General features: G+C 52.6%; 6 protein-coding genes across 6 annotated transcripts; 3 read left to right on the plus strand and 3 right to left on the minus strand.

The window, feature by feature from the left end:
* Positions 1-522: 522 nt before the first annotated feature.
* LOC101761534 (probable phospholipase A2 homolog 1) lies at positions 523-2,047 on the minus strand. The gene is made up of 3 exons (XM_004954467.4): positions 1,827-2,047; positions 1,620-1,739; positions 523-1,189 (listed from the first exon to the last, which is right to left on the minus strand). The coding sequence occupies exons 1-3, from the start codon at positions 1,951-1,953 to the stop codon at positions 1,011-1,013; spliced, it is 426 nt and encodes a 141-aa protein (XP_004954524.1). The 5' UTR covers positions 1,954-2,047; the 3' UTR covers positions 523-1,010.
* A 94-nt stretch (positions 2,048-2,141) lies between these two features.
* On the plus strand, positions 2,142-4,478 carry LOC101761148 (homoserine kinase). The gene is given in 4 exon segments (XM_004954465.3): positions 2,142-2,670; positions 2,672-2,755; positions 2,757-3,398; positions 4,113-4,478. Coding segments are annotated over 3 exon segments (1,158 nt in total). The 5' UTR covers positions 2,142-2,232; the 3' UTR covers positions 3,393-3,398; positions 4,113-4,478.
* Positions 4,479-4,735: 257 nt separating this feature from the next.
* LOC101763712 (calcium-dependent protein kinase 6) lies at positions 4,736-6,793 on the plus strand. The gene has a single exon (XM_004954472.2). It carries the CDS (start codon positions 4,883-4,885, stop codon positions 6,557-6,559), a length of 1,677 nt encoding a protein of 558 aa, XP_004954529.2. The 5' UTR covers positions 4,736-4,882; the 3' UTR covers positions 6,560-6,793.
* Positions 6,794-9,616: 2,823 nt separating this feature from the next.
* LOC101764106 (monosaccharide-sensing protein 2) lies at positions 9,617-12,255 on the plus strand. The gene has a single exon (XM_004954473.2). It carries the CDS (start codon positions 9,940-9,942, stop codon positions 12,061-12,063), a length of 2,124 nt encoding a protein of 707 aa, XP_004954530.1. The 5' UTR covers positions 9,617-9,939; the 3' UTR covers positions 12,064-12,255.
* Positions 12,256-12,751: 496 nt separating this feature from the next.
* LOC101764512 (RING-H2 finger protein ATL80) lies at positions 12,752-13,654 on the minus strand. The gene has a single exon (XM_004954474.3). The coding sequence runs from the start codon at positions 13,428-13,430 to the stop codon at positions 12,852-12,854; it is 579 nt and encodes a 192-aa protein (XP_004954531.1). The 5' UTR covers positions 13,431-13,654; the 3' UTR covers positions 12,752-12,851.
* Positions 13,655-13,787: 133 nt separating this feature from the next.
* LOC101764926 (outer envelope pore protein 21, chloroplastic) lies at positions 13,788-15,614 on the minus strand. Its single transcript, XM_004954476.4, has 5 exons — positions 15,365-15,614; positions 15,205-15,279; positions 14,972-15,124; positions 14,792-14,890; positions 13,788-14,064 (listed from the first exon to the last, which is right to left on the minus strand). The coding sequence occupies exons 1-5, from the start codon at positions 15,452-15,454 to the stop codon at positions 13,981-13,983; spliced, it is 501 nt and encodes a 166-aa protein (XP_004954533.1). The 5' UTR covers positions 15,455-15,614; the 3' UTR covers positions 13,788-13,980.
* Between the last annotated feature and the right edge of the window lie 491 nt (positions 15,615-16,105).

The raw sequence follows: 16,105 nt of genomic DNA on the forward strand, positions 1-16,105 counted from the left end.
AATTAGTTTTGTAATTAGCTTATGTTTAGTACTCCTAATTAACATCCAAACATCCGATGTGACAGGTATTAAACTTTAACAGGTGTTTCCCAAACACCCCCTTATTTTTATCACGTGTCACATCGAATGTTTAGATACCAATTAAGAGTATTAAACGTAAACTATTTACAAAATCCATTACACAGATGGAGGCTAAACGGCAAGACAAATCTATTAAGCCTAATTAATCCATCATTAGCAAATGTTTACTGTAGCAACACATTGTCAAATCATGGACTAATTAGGTTTAATAGATTCGTCTCACCGTTTAGCCTCCACTTATGTAATGGGTTTTGTAAATAATCTACATTTAATACTTCTAATTAGTATCTAAACATTCGATGTGACAGGTGCTAAAAATAAGCAAGAGTAACCAATCCAGGCCGAAGCAGGAAAGTGTTGACGTTAAAGTAGAAAGATCCGTCAACTGAATTAATAAGACCATATGTAATAGATCATTGATTGTAATCACTGGCAACTGAATTAAGCACAAACAGGCCCTGAGTAGCTCACCTCAGCTTTGAGGCAAAGCCATCATTTATTTACACCTCCAATTAATAAGACCATGTGTATCATCACCAATTCACCATGGCCATAAACTCCCTCTACAATTTACAAGTTAAGCACAGTAATAGTGCAGAGTAACAACAATGTAACTCCTGTTTTCCTACTCGAGCTGTTGACCAGCTAGCATCAACAATATTTCTTTCTCCAATATATAGTCAGCTGTTGAAACATACTACCTACATGTTTCCTGCTTGGGAATCCAAAATATTCAAGCGGCTAAACAAAGCAAAGAACAATTAGGCAGACCAAATGAAACAATAAGCTATGCGTTCCTCCAATGAAACAATAAGCTACGGCACATCAAGTAGTAGTAAATTCTAATCTTCAATCAAGACGTCAAGTGATATGTGTATTTCAGTGAGAATCAAGATGCAACCTGCCCTGAGGGCGAAGCTGCACGAATGCTAGAGTTCAAGCTTGTGGCTGCCCAACTGGCTGAGCATGATGGCCATGTCCATTCCTTGAGTCATTGTTGCCATAGCCATCTCATACGGGCATTTCACAGAGAAGCCAACCTTGCCCGCCTTTTTCACTTTCCTCATGCAGTTTTTGAACTTCTCATGGCATTTCACGCTCATCAGACCTAGCATAGAATATGCCAAAGCAAGAACCAGGTTTTATCAGCTCAGAAACCACACCACTGTGAACAAAAAAGCAATTGTTTTTGTTAAGCACATTTTCATTTGTTTACTATCCATCAGGCCGATTGCATACATGTAATGTTCATTTGAGGTTGATGGAATATATGAGGCCTCTGATTCGATGTATATTCATTTGGTCATTAATGAGACCCATGTCCAGATACATTAACCAATTGCTTTCCATATGAACTCTGCTGGGAGGCACGAGTTCAATCCAATGACGCGAATGTAATCTAATTATTAATCCCTTGCTACGACATCGACATTTGCAGGCTGGAAGATGGATGGATCTGCCGGGTTATTGATCTAATCTAATTGAATGAAACGAAACGAAACAGGGGAGCAGACAAGCAGTAAGGGAAGGAAATTGACCTTTCTTGTCGACGCAGTGGTCGTGGTCGCGGCAGCAGGCGTCGAGGTCGTCGCAGGGCTCCTCCCCGTCGCAGCCACTCCAGCCCACGCCGCAGTACTTGCCGTAGCGGATCCCCACGGCTGCGGCAGCAAAGGGAAACAGGAACCGGATCAGATTACCACCCACCCCGCAACGGAATCGATGTCGATCAGGGGGCCAGCACGCACAGTCGCAATTGAGAGCCGCGCACGAGCGGCTGCACGGAGGCGGCTGCGGCTTTGAGGAAGCGGAGGCGAGGATGGCGGCGGCGGCGAGGAGGACGGCGAGGAGGAGTGGGCGTCGCGGTTTCGACATGGCTGGAGTTGGATCGCCGCCACTCCTTGTCTGCGCTGCGCGTGTGGAAGAAGGGGATTGGGATGGGCTGGCTTGTTGGGCCGTCGAATCAGGAGGAGCCGAGAGCCAGGCTAAGTGGAGAGACATGCGGGCCCCACCTGTCATAAATTTCAAGATTTGGGCCTCAATTCGCTCTGCTGCGCAACAACCCCACCACTAAACCCAAAGGCCGGCCGTTTTCTCGTCTCGGCTGGCTCCTCCTCACCCCGCATCGCCGCAGCACCCCCACCCCACCAAACCATGGCGGCGGCGGCGGCGGCGACCTCCACGCCCTCCTCCTTCCCCTCCACCCGCAGGGAAAGGGCCAGGGCCAGGGCCAGTTCCTGGGCCCTCCGCCCTTCCCTCGTCTCTCCCCGCTCCCGAGCTCTCAGGGTCAACGCCGCCGCCCAGGACCCCGCCCCGGCCTTCCAGTCCGTCACGGCATTCGCGCCAGCCACCGTCGCCAACCTCGGCCCGGGCTTCGACTTCCTCGGATGCGCCGTCGCCGACGCCTCCCTCTCCCTCGGCGACACCGTCATCGCCACCCTCGACCCCACCCTGCCCCCCGGCACCGTCTCCATCGCCTCCGTCACCTCCCCGTCCCGCCCCCACCTCGCCGCCCGCCTCTCCAAGGACCCGCTCCGCAACTGCGCCGGGGTCGCCGCCATCGCCGCGCTCCGCGCCCTCGGCGTCCGCTCCCCACGCCGTCTCCATCCACCTCACTAAGGGCGTGCCCCTCGGCTCCGGCCTCGGCTCCTCCGCGGCCTCCGCCGCAGCCGCCGCCAAAGGCCGTCGACGCCCTCTTCGGCTCGCGCCTCTCCCGCGACGACCTCGTCCTCGCCGGCCTCGAGTCCGAGAAGGCCGTCAGCGGCTTCCACGCCGACAACATCGCGCCCGCCATCCTCGGAGGCTTCGTCCTCGTCCGCAGCTACGACCCCTTCCACCTCGTCCCGCTTGCCTCCCCGCCCGCCCTCCGCCTCCACTTCGTCCTCGTCACCCCCGACTTCGAGGCGCCCACCAGCAAGATGCGCGCCGCCCTGCCCAAGGACGTGCTCGTCCAACACCACGTCCGCAACTCCAGCCAGGCCGCCGCGCTCGTCGCCGCCGTCCTGCAAGGGGACGCCGGCCTCATCGGCTCCGCCATGTCCTCCGACGCCATCGTCGAGCCCACCAGGGCGCCCCTCATACCTGGCATGGCCGCCGTCAAGGCCGCGGCGCTGCAAGCAGGGGCGCTGGGATGCACCATCAGCGGCGCGGGGCCCACCGCGGTGGCCGTCATCGACGGCGAGGACAAGGGGGAGGAGGTTGCGCGCAGGATGGTCGACGCCTTCTGGAGCGCAGGCAACCTCAAGGCAACAGCAACCGTCGCTCAGCTCGATAGGCTCGGCGCCAGGGTCATCTCCACAGCTGCTCTCCACTAGCAAAAGGTTTGTGTATCTGTTATTGTTCTGTTATCACTGATCACTAGGGCGAGGTGATTGTGTGCAGAGGGATCCGACGCAATGTGCTAGATAGGTGTTGCTAACTATGAGAACTCGATTAATTGTACTACCATGTTTCGGTTCTGAAACCTCGTTTTATCCTAACAATAGACAATAGGTTCTCTGCTCCATAGTACAGTGTTTCATGTGAAATTTGGAGTGAAAATTCCCGAAGACTGACTAGCCAGCACACAAGTCCTTGCTTCAGCGGAACTATCAGGATGTGTAAGTTTTGTTGACATCCAGCATCTACCATTCCCTGTCAATGTGGTGGAAATGTCTCGATCTTTTTTTAGAAAAAAAGAAACACTAGCTGTTCCATGGAAGATAGCTCGAAAGTCATAATTCCAGAATGTGTGAAACTTTAAAACTTGTTGACATTAGGGCCACTCTAGTTGACATTTGGTGGTTCTGTTGGCTGTGGATTTCCTTGTTTGTAGTTGAAACGGAATGGTTAGCAAAATAGAATTGGGGTTCATTCTAGTGCGTTAATGATTGATCATCATTTTGCTCATCTGCGGTCAGGTAACTATGCTAGTCCCGTTGTTATCATGTGAAAACCAGAAAGAATTATTTCTAAAGCATAATATCAGGTGTTTTTTTAATGGGTCTATTACTGAGTTATAAGCTCAGCCATGTTTGCTTGTTTTGTGGTTACAGATGCTGGAGGCCGTCCCACCCCACCCCTGCCGTTGTAATTCAATCTGGGATGCCCGTTAACCCAAGGAAAGATTGTGCTGCTGCACCTGTTTGTAGGCTTGGTGCCTTTTTTGTTCTTGCATAACTAAGTACTTTAGGTGGTCTTGTTGTGGGTTCTGGGATAGCGGCCATTTGATTGGATTGGATTGGCTTGCAATAAGTTAGTGTTGGCGACATCGCCTGCCTGTGGATTGTAATCGGTGGGTTGATGATCCATTGCCGTGCGATGAATAAAAGAAAAGCTCCAATCCAACCGGCTGGCGATTAGAGCTTGTACGGCGATGTGCTACTCCAATAAAGTTGGTGTTTGTTTGTTATTCTGCCCAATTTTAACATCTTTTTTATTACTATAATATAGGTGCTCTAAAAAAGTAAAATGGGAGTATAATTGTAACGGTGGTCGTTGCAGGCGGCACGTAGGGGCATACTGTTGCAAGCGGCAAGACGGACGGGACATGCAATTGCCATGTTAACAATAGGGGGCCCGTCGCGTCGTGCATGCCACGACCCGACCCGACCCGACTCCATGGATTTCGGCCGCCTCCTCCTTCCTCGCTCCTTCCATCATCCCCAACTGGTCGGAGTGCATGCGAGAGCCATCCCCGAGCTTTTCTCCCCACCGAGAGACGGCCCCATCCATCCATCCATCGCCGCCGATCATCGTCGTCGCCGTCGCTCCCAGGCCCCCTCCGGCCAACCAATTGAAGAGAATGATGATGACAATGTGATGCATGGGCAACTCGTGCCGCGGCTCCTTCACGCCCACCTACACATCCACGACGGCCGACGAGTACAAGCGCGGCAGCTCCCGGTCCTTTGTCACGTCGTCGTCGGCCACCTCCCTCCTCTCGGCGGCGAGCAGCAGCAGCGCCGCAGCAGGTAGCCGTGCGGTCGGCAGCATGCGCGGCGGTCACCAGCAGCAGCTGTCGTCCCCCACGGCCGTGCTGGGGCACGCCACGCCGCCGCTGCGCGAGCTCTACGCCGTGGGGCGCAAGCTCGGGCAGGGCCAGTTCGGCACCACCTACCTGTGCACGGAGCTCGCCACCGGCACCGCGCTGGCCTGCAAGTCCATCGCCAAGCGCAAGCTGCTCACCCCTGAGGACGTCGACGACGTCCGCCGCGAGATCCATATCATGCACCACCTCGCCGGCCACGCCAGCGTCGTCACCATCAAGGGCGCCTACGAGGACCCGCTCTACGTCCACATCGTCATGGAGCTCTGCGAGGGTGGCGAGCTCTTCGACCGCATCGTCGACCGCGGCTACTTCTCCGAGCGCAAGGCCGCCGAGATCGCGCGCGTCATCGTCGGCGTCGTCGAGGCCTGCCACTCCCTCGGGGTCATGCACCGGGACCTCAAGCCCGAGAACTTCCTGCTGCTCAAGAACAACGACGGCAAGGACGGCGACGGCGACGAGGCGGAGCTCAAGGCCATCGACTTCGGCCTCTCCGTCTTCTTTAAGCCGGGGCAGGTCTTCACCGACGTCGTGGGCTCCCCCTACTACGTCGCCCCCGAGGTGCTCTGCAAGCACTACGGCCCCGAGGCCGACGTGTGGACGGCGGGGGTCATCATCTACATCCTCCTCAGCGGGGTGCCGCCCTTCTGGGCCGAGACGCAGCAGGGCATCTTCGACGCCGTCCTCCGGGGTACCATCGACTTCGACTCCGAGCCATGGCCCGCCATCTCCGACAGCGCCAAAGACCTCATCCGCCGCATGCTGCGCTCGCCCCCCGCCGAACGCCTCACCGCGCACCAGGTCCTCTGCCACCCGTGGATCTGCGAGAACGGCGTCGCCCCGGACAGGCCCCTCGACCCCGCCGTCCTCTCCAGGCTCAAGCACTTCTCCGCCATGAACCGCCTCAAGAAGATGGCGCTCCGGGTCATCGCCCAGAGCCTCTCCGACGAGGAGCTCGCGGGGCTCAAGGAGATGTTCAAGGCCATGGACACAGACGCCAGCGGCGCCATCACCTTCGACGAGCTCAAGGAGGGCCTGCGCCGCCACGGCTCCAACCTGCGCGAGAGCGAGGTCCGGGACCTCATGGACGCCGCCGACGTCGACCGCAGCGGCACCATCGACTACGACGAGTTCATCGCCGCCACCGTCCACATGAGCAAGCTCGACCGCGAGGAGCACCTGCTCGCCGCGTTCGCCTACTTCGACAAGGACGGCAGCGGTTACATCACCGTCGACGAGCTCGAGCAGGCCTGCAGGGACCACAACATGGCCGACGTCGGCATCGACGACATCATCAGGGAGGTCGACCAGGACAACGACGGCCGCATCGACTACGGCGAGTTCGTCGCAATGATGAAGAAGGGCATCATCGGGCACGGCAGGCTCACAATGAGGCACAACTCCGACGGCAGCGTCCTGCACGGCGCCTGCACAACCATGGATCCATGTCTTTAATTCCATTTGCACGGGGAATAAATTAATTAAACATCCAGCACAGGTATTTCTTTTTTTTTCTTTTGCTGCAAAGCTTTTATATACACACCTATATATATGTAAAGGTTTATTTTTGAATGTAAAGGTCATCCATACTATTATTGTACATTGTAATCAAATTCGATTCATTTGCCAGTATCAGATGCCAAGTAAACTTGTACACCTACACTGATGGTAAATTCAATTAGATGGGAATTGGAGAAGTCATTTTGTGAATGTTTAAGCTTCTTCAATTTCAATAAGCTGCTGTCTATATTTTGCACCGATCTGTTTAGTATAAGGCCGTTGATGGAGAACGATAGATCTGCAGTGGACCATGCATGGAGCTGCCTCCCTAATTTATTTTTTTTCAATAAAAAAAAGATGCTTCCGATGGATGCTTCCTGATCCGTCATGCTTAGCATTTGCATGCATGTTTGATGTTCCTGTTTCATTATATATAATCCATCTGCAGAAAGAAAGAAATGCGTACTCTACTTCAACTGATCCACATAGTAAATTAGAATTAGAGTAGATAACATGAGCACTTCGTCCATGCCGTTTAAAGAAGGAAAAAGTTCAAATTACTCCCTCCAAGTGTAGCGAAATTACAGATAACCTCCGAAACTATGTTTTGGTTCAATTTACATCATAAACTATACTATTTGGTTCGACTTACCCCATAATGCAATTTGTCATTTTTTTTTCTCCTTACACAAATTGGATTTTAATTTGAAAATTTGTTGGGTGGTAGTGGACATTATAACATATATTAAAAAATTATTTTATGAATTTTTCATCATTCGTTTTTATATAATTTTGTATCTCAAGAATAAATTTTATTATTAAATATCAGACCCTATCAAAATAATGATAAAAAATTCATGATATATTTTTTAACATTTCTTATGATGTCTGCCATCATCTTGCAAAATTTGAACTTAAAATTTCGCTTGCGCACGAAGAAAAAAAAAGACAAATTGTGTTAAGGGTAAATTGAACCAAATAGCATAGTTTAAGGGTAAAATAAACCAAGAAATACTTTAGGGGTTATCCAAACTTTGGTTATACTTGAGGGGAGTAATTTGGATTTTTTCCGTTTAAAGAAAGAAATACTCTGTTATTAGTTGTTGTTATTATATTGTAAATAATGTAATTTTGTAGAGTATTATTTGGAGGCCAACATTGCATTGCAATGGAGATTCTGGGTGTCCCCTGAAATGATGATACAGGCATATGACTGCCGGGCCAGGCCAGCCTTGGAGTCAAGTCAAAGATCCATCGGGGATTTGGCATTGGCCGATCGCTTCCACCTGGCATGCAGAGACCGAGTGTGTGTGTGCGCGCGCAACATGATGAGAAGGATCCTAGAACATACTGACTGAGTGAGCACGTGATGTGATGTCAACATTCGCAACAAGTTCCTTTCAGTGTAGTATAGTAGTTGTGTGCTATATGATGTTTCTCCATGCTTCCTTTGACAAGGCGTTTGCCCAAGAGCGGATCTAGAGGTGTTTGTCGAGGTCATCTGATCCCGATGATTTTCCTAATTTCAGTGGAAGATCACTGTTATCAGCCATTAATGATCCACATCCGGCATCCGTAATTTTCTCACCTGGCTCCACCCCCTCGCACCCCCTTCTCTACAGGGCAGCTTTGGAGTAAAGCTCATCCAAATGAATAAAAAGAGAATGGCTTCATCCAAGAAGCCCCAGAAAACCTCAAGCGACTTCCACAAGAGGGCATGAGCCATGAGGGGGAAGAAAGAAAGAAAGAAAGAAATGGCTTCCAAAGTATGTAGTGCCATTTTGGCAAACTCTTTTCAAAGGGCTATACCCACACAAAAAAAAACAGAGAGAAGCTAAAGGCAAGGCAGGCCTTTTTCAAGAGGAGCCAAGCTTTGCCAGACAGGCACTAAGTGCGGTGAAATTATGGAAAAAATCGTCTCTACCTTCTTTTTTAATACAACGTGATTGATATTAAGTTTGCATTGGTTCCATATGCACAGCAATCAGACTGATGATCGAGGTACAACACAAAGCCTGACCCAAATGACATTCAAGTCAACTTTATATAATCTCTGGTAGTGCAATGATAGAGATATGAACTCCGAGTTCTATGAATGGCCCAAGTTGGAAGCCAATGTACTTTGTTTAAGATAAAACCTTATGAGGATGCAAACCATGCCTCGTCAGTTACATGTCAGAGATATCATGTATAACACTTGATATGGGATCACTTTGTTACATTGAAAATTATGGGGACTAGATATATGAATTAAGAGAAATGAAACTACTAGAGGAAACGAAAGAGTACATAGACAATTTCAAACAGCAAGGTGCTATAAAAGAAACTAAATAGTAATTGTAGTCATCCTTTACACATGTACTTTTGATGTGCGCAGCTGGATAAAGTACACCACTAATAGATTGTATAAACTGTTGAATTTTGACAAATCCAGTCCCTTAATTAGTTGTCAGTTTCTTGTTTTTTGGGGGAAAATTGTCTACTCGTATGAAGCAGTACGTGACTCAGCTTAGTGGCCAAGGGGCAATATTATACATTTATACCCTAATGATTATATTATTGAGAGGTTTGAATTTAATTCTAATGTTCTGGCCTAGAGAGAAGATTAACAATGGAATCAAAGAGAACAAGGTTTAATTTTCTGAGACGATTCATTTCTCTATCAATGAAATAGGCACAATCTCACATCCATTCGTTCAATTTTTTTTTCCTAAGACTATGTTAGTTGGAGCATCGTTTCTTTTTCTTTTTTGAAAGAAGAAGCTAAGAATCTTTTTGGTGATGTTTGATGATGGTTCCCGATTTAATTTGGTAGGTTTGTATGCAGCTGGAAAAAGGAAGTACAGATTTTGAATTGTTGTGATATGGGGAGGGTGACAAAGTCTAGGTCCAGATGGAGTCCAGAGTGGCAGAGATCGAGGGGAGGGGTGGGTAACCACCTTCATCTTGATCTCATTGGCACCAAGCAAGAGAGGGGTGATGTGATGTGATGGACATGGGGACGACGACTACTCCTGTCCTGGATCGATCGAGTCATTCCCACGTGGCATCATCACTAACATTTCAAGAGTTTCTTGCTGTTGAAATAATGAAACAGCTGCAAACTCAAGAACATGCATGTGAATTTTGACAATTTGCAAATAATGCCGATTTAATTATCTACTATTTCTTGCTTATTTAAGTGAGGTAACTCTGATCCCGGATCTCAACCTCACCCACCATTTCTGCTTCCACTCGTCTTCTTCCTCCTGCTACCTCGCATGGGCGACTAGCTAGTCGTCTTCTTTCTTTCGTTCGTTCGTTCCATCATCAGGTGCTCCGATCGGATCGCCAGCATGCGGGGCGCCGTGCTTGTGGCCATCGCTGCGGCGATCGGCAACATGCTGCAGGGATGGGACAACGCCACCATCGCCGGCGCGGTGCTCTACATCAAGCGCGAGTTCCACCTGGAGGCGCACCCCGCCATGGAGGGCCTCGTCGTCGCCACCTCGCTCATCGGCGCCACCGTCATCACCACCTTCTCCGGCCCCGTCTCCGACTCCGTCGGCCGCCGCCCCATGCTGATCGCCTCCTCGCTTCTCTACTTCGCCGCCGGCCTCCTCATGCTCTGGTCGCCCAACGTGCACGTGCTCCTGCTGTCGCGCCTCGTCGACGGCTTCGCCATCGGCCTGGCCGTGACGCTGGTGCCCGTCTACATCTCCGAGACGGCGCCGCCGGAGATCCGGGGCCTCCTCAACACGCTGCCGCAGTTCACGGGGTCGGGGGGCATGTTCCTCTCCTACTGCATGGTGTTCGCCATGACGCTCGCGCCGCAGCCGGACTGGCGGCTCATGCTCGGCGTCCTCTCGCTGCTCTCCCTCGCCTACCTGCTGCTCACCGTCCTCTACCTGCCGGAGTCGCCGCGCTGGCTCGTCAGCAAGGGCCGCATGAAGGAGGCCCGGGCAGTGCTCCAGATGCTCAGGGGCCGGGACGACGTCGCCGGCGAGATGGCGCTCCTCGTCGAGGGCCTGGGCACCGCCGGAGACACGGCCATCGAGGAGTACATCGTCGGACCTGCGCCGCCGCCCCAGGCTGAAGACGACGACGGCGACAGGGGAGTCACGCTCTACGGCCCCGAGCGCGGCATGTCGTGGGTGGCGCAGCCGCTGCCGCTGGGCGCGCAGGGCAGCATGCTGGGCAGCGTCATCGGCGGCCTGGGTTCGCGCCAGGGCAGCGTGCTCGACCACCTCCGCGACCCCGTCGTCGCGCTCCTCGACAGCGTGCACGACATCAAGGCTCCCGCCCCTCCGCCGGGCCCGGGCGGCGGCAGCATGCTCTTCTCCAACCTCGGCAGCATGCTCAGCTTCCACGACAATAATGTTGACTGGGACGAGGAGAACGCCGCCGCGGAGCAGGACCGCTCCCTCTCGGACGACGACGATCTCGGCGCGCCGCTGCTGGATGGGCCTCAGGAGACGGCGACCACGACGATGGGCATCGGCGGCGGGTGGCAGCTGGCGTGGAAGTACGCGGACGGGCCGGAGAGCGGCGTGGTGAAGAGGATGTACCTGCACGAGGAGGCCGGCGGCGCTGGCGAGGGCGGCGGCGTGCACGCGGCGGCGCTGGTGAGCCGATCGGCCCTGTACCTGCACGGCAGCAAGCAGCAGCTGCAGGCGGACGGGCCGGCGATCATGCATCCCAAGGCGGAGGAGAGGCCGTCGCGGTGGCTCGAGCTTCTGCAGGAGCCTGGCGTGCGGCACGCGCTGGTGTGCGGCGTCACCATGCAGGTCCTGCAGCAGCTGTCGGGCATCAGCGGCGTGCTCTACTACACGCCGCAGATCCTGAAACAGGCCGGCGTGAGCGTCCTCCTTGCCAACCTCGGCCTGAGCGCCGACTCCACCTCCATCCTCATCAGCGGCCTCACCACGCTGCTGATGCTCCCCGCTATCGGCGTCGCCATGCGCCTCATGGACGTGTCGGGTCGCCGGAGCCTGCTGCTGTGGACCATCCCCGTGCTGATCGTGTCACTGGTGGTGCTGGTGGTGGCGAGCGTGGTGCCCATGGCGGCGGCGGTGCACGCGGCGGTGGCGACGGGGAGCGTGATGACGTACCTGTGCTGCTTCGTCATGGGGTTCGGGCCCATCCCCAACATCCTGTGCGCGGAGATCTTCCCCACGCGCGTGCGCGGCCTCTGCATCGCCATCTGCTCCCTCGCCTTCTGGCTCGCCGACATCGCCGTCACCTACTCCCTCCCCGTCATGCTCAACTGCGTCGGCCTCGCCGGGGTCTTCGGCTTCTACGCCGTCGTGTGCTGCCTCGCCCTGGCATTCGTGGCGCTGCGCGTGCCGGAGACCAAGGGACTGCCGCTCGAGGTCATCACCGAATTCTTCAACGTCGGAGCCAGGGGTCTTGCACCTACCCACCTTGCAGAGGACGAGGACGGGGACGAGGACGACGAGGATCGCCATCGCCGCCATTGAATCCTAATCATTTGCATACCATTCGGAGGATCCATCGGATCCTACATTTTTTTTTCCGCTCGTTATTATTACATACAATGTATGAATGATTCTTCCTACCCATCTGGTGTGGTTGATAACCGAACCGAGACCTTGGATATGTTCTTTCTAGCCACGCTTGGATTATAATCTAAACAAAATTTTTCTCACTTATCGCTTTTCGCTTTCGTAGTACAAATCTCCGAACCGACTTACCACGTAAGCAAGAATCGGTGGAAATAAACAAAACGTTTGGTGGGATTTTCGCTTATTTATACAGATAAACCGCTTATAAGCGGAAACAAACAGGGCCAGCATACTGAGTGCATCAGTTGTGATACTAAGTGCTTCATCGCTCCTCTTCCTCTGTCCAGCAATATGTTTGGTTTCGGTTGTCGATCAAGATGTACTACTCACTCCATCCCAGATTACTATTCACTGTTGGCTTTTTTTAATCGCAAATGTGTAATCGCCGACAATAATGATGTCTTAGATGTTACTACTAAAGAATAATCATTCCGAGTGGGGTGTATTTGCATGATGGTGGAGGTGGCACTTACAACGGCTGCATCGTTTCGCTTTGCGAGGTCAAACAAGAAAGCAGATGCGATAGCAATAGCGGCTGGATCATAAGCACTTACCACGGCTGGAAAATTAAAGCATCGGCCAGGAGCTAAAGAGGAGGAGGGGAATCGTATCATAAGCACTCCATTCAAAGATAGAAAAATTCAAAGATAGGATCATCTCATATGGACGCACAAGTTGATCGATCATCTGGCAGCAGCGTCATCGGCCAGGTCGAGGTCGCCGTCAGCGCAGGCGGCCCCGCACCTCCGGCAGGTGCCGACGGCGACGGCGGCGCGGCAGGAGGGGCAGCTGGCGTGGGCGGCGAGCCAGGTATCGATGCAGGGCGCATGGAAGCCGTGGGCGCAGTGCGGCAGCACTCGGAGCTCGTCTCCCTCAGCGAACAACCCCAGGCAGATAGCGCACTCCCCCCTCTCACCATCTCTTCCTTCCAAGGACATGGACATGGTGGGCAGCGCCTCGATCGCCGCCTTCTTCAGCCCCCTGGGTGGCTGCTGTGCTTGGGCGGCGGCTGAGATGCCAGAGCTGCCGCTGCCACCGCCACCGCCACCAGCTCTGCGGCAGGTGCACCGAGCGACGAGGGCAAGGCCGGCCACGCAGATGAGGGCGCAGAGGAGGGACGCCAGGATGACCACCGTGTCCGAGTCCACGGAGATGGCCTGCTGCTCCCCTGCTGCATGACCATGAACAAGAGGCAAAGGAGGCGGCAGAGGAGATGGGTTGCCACTGCCAGAGAGGAGGAGGCTCGCCGGAGTGCGCGGCATCGAGCGACGCTGCTCTGCCTTGTGCCGGCCCGGGGGTGGTTCGGTTGTTGAGCGGAGGAGACTGAGCAGCAGCAGCTTGCTTGCTTGCTTTTATAGACAACCTGATGATGGGCTAGCAGGAGACACAAGAGCGAGACTCACTCACTCACTCACTGACAGATCAGAGCCCTTAGGCATGAGGACGTGGACATATAGTATTGTCCACCACCACCACCACCACCAGCAGGCACAAAGAGGATGTCTTCAGGATTCAGGCCAAGGCCAAGGTGACGGTGATTACTCACTGTCGTTCTTCATGGTCTCTCTTCCTCCTCCACACCAAAACACACATGATGCCTACAGCACCCAAAGTTGATGCACTAAGTAAATGCTACCAATCCAGATGAATAGCTTCTACTTCTGTATATGAAAAGCAAAGCAACCCAGTAGCTTCTGGTTCTCATAAAAAAAAATAGGTGAATGCATTTTCTGGTGCAGTACAAACAAGTAGAACCGATAGCCTAGGAAACGATACCACTAAGAACAATCACCAGAGAGAAGTGGCTTCGGATCACATATCAAATCTAACATCCCATTTCCCATCCATGTAAGCATTCAGTGTCCAGTTGTTTTCTCTAAGCTGGAGATAAGGCACCTGCAGTCAAATAATATGCTTTTTTAAAAAAATCTCAACAAGGCGCAAAGTCAATCTTCTAGTCCCCCACCCCCCCTGAGAAAAATTTTCATCTTAGCCACAAATCATGCCTTTTAAAAAAAAATTGCTCATAAGAGCATAGAGCTTACAATTAGAACATCAAAAATAGATAGCTGCAGGGGAAAAAATGGCTCATGCCATGATGTGCCAACAGACCTGACTAGAAGGCCCAGCAGGTGTTAAAACAGCACATCCACTAACTTGTAATCAGGACGATATGCTTGTATTCCTCAAAGGTTTCTTCAATAAACATATGGCAACCTGACTGGTAACAAACAGCAGATCCCTAATGTTTGCTTATTTTTACAGGAACTGCTCTGCAGTCTAGTGCAGACAGAAAATCGGGTAGCTACAGTTCTGGGAGATTGTTACAAACTAAAAAGTAATTGAGACAGAACAATAGTCTTATCTTATGGGGCCATGTTCATAGGCAGAGAAGATCTCAAGGGATCTGCGCGAGTAGACAATTCACTCAGCTTGTGAGTATTTGTGAATTTAGAACACTGGATTTGTTTGCATTTATCTTTTAGCACCCCATTTTGAATACACCTATGCACTGTACTCTGTGCATAAAAGATGATTGCTAAAAGCAAACGGCTGCTTACTAGGTAGTTTGCAGAGCATTATATTGTGCAACTGATGCATAAATGATGAATGGCTTGGTTACCTTGCCATACAATTCATAGCCAAGTTTGAGCCTGACATCTTGGCCTTTCCTGAAGTCAAGTATGGTCCAGGCCAGTTCGACGGCTCCAGTTCTCTTCCTCTGCAGGACCAAACAAAGAGCATTTAGCAGAGCCCCCGCAAAGACGTCAGTATGTTTTGCGAATGGGAATGGGGGAGTTACCGGGTTGAATTCCGTGTCGGTAAGCAGGCGGGCTTTGAGGTTTAGTCCTAGCAATCCATCTGATGTGAAGGGAAGGGCCTTCTTGGCGCGAAGGTTGTAGGTGAGGCGTTGGCCTTTGTGAAACTGGACGCCGACTCCGATGTTGGCTGCTATCTAGAAGAAATGGCATTTTGTTAACAAAACCATGCGAGCAGAAGTTGTAAAAGATGGAATGCTTGGGTGAGCGACCTCACCTGGGGGTAGAATTGCCTGACAAAGAGAGCGAGGTAGCTTGGGGCAGCAGCTCCGGCGTCGATCTCCCCATGAGCCTGACGTGGCGTGGATGAATAAGGAATCAGATGTATCGGATGGTATCGGAGGAAGATGGAATATAATAGGGTGAAGGGGATCTGCCTGCAGTAGGGAGTTGTGGCCGAGGGCAAGCTTCTCCTTGGCGTGGATGCGGAGGCCGCCGCCGCCGCGCAGGCGCAGTGAGGTCTCCATAAGTAAGGCGGCCTGAGGAGGGAGTGGGAGAGGGAGACGGCTGACGGCGAGGACTGCGGAGGAGAGGAGACGACTGGCGGCGGCGGGATGCGATGCTGGCTGGTGGCTGCTGCCTCCGGTCACTCCGGTGGTGGGTCTCCGGGATAAGGACGACGACGAAGCGGAGACATTGGGCCCGCCCAGGCCGGGGCCCATCACATATGGACTGTGGTCGCATGCAGCAGCAGTCATTGGGCTGGCTGGACTGGGCCTGCCTACTCCCTCGGAAAACGACTGTGTGGGCCGGCCGGCAGTGGGCCAGTGGCCTCGTTTTGGTAGTTGCATCCGTTTTCTTTCTTCTTGCGTTTCTTTCCGGAAGAGAGGAGGGAGGTGTTTTTCTTTTTAATTTGAAAAAACAATACTACCACTGTTTTTTTAAAAGGAAAAAAAGGAAAAACTTACTACTTGTGGTCCTACTAGTGTAGCGGAGCGGAGTAGCAGGGAAGAAGGTCAGTCAGGTAGCTTCGCTATAAAGCCAGGCAGGCAAGCAATGAGTCATATCCATACCCGGCGGCCGACCTACCGCCACGTAAATAACGTACCCAGGACGAGGGAACTCTGGTTTTCTTGTGTTTGGTGACACCCACCAACCATGCCATGTTTGCATTTAAA

This window comes from Setaria italica, chromosome I (assembly GCF_000263155.2).
Source record: "Setaria italica strain Yugu1 chromosome I, Setaria_italica_v2.0, whole genome shotgun sequence".
Lineage (NCBI taxonomy): Eukaryota > Viridiplantae > Streptophyta > Magnoliopsida > Poales > Poaceae > Setaria > Setaria italica.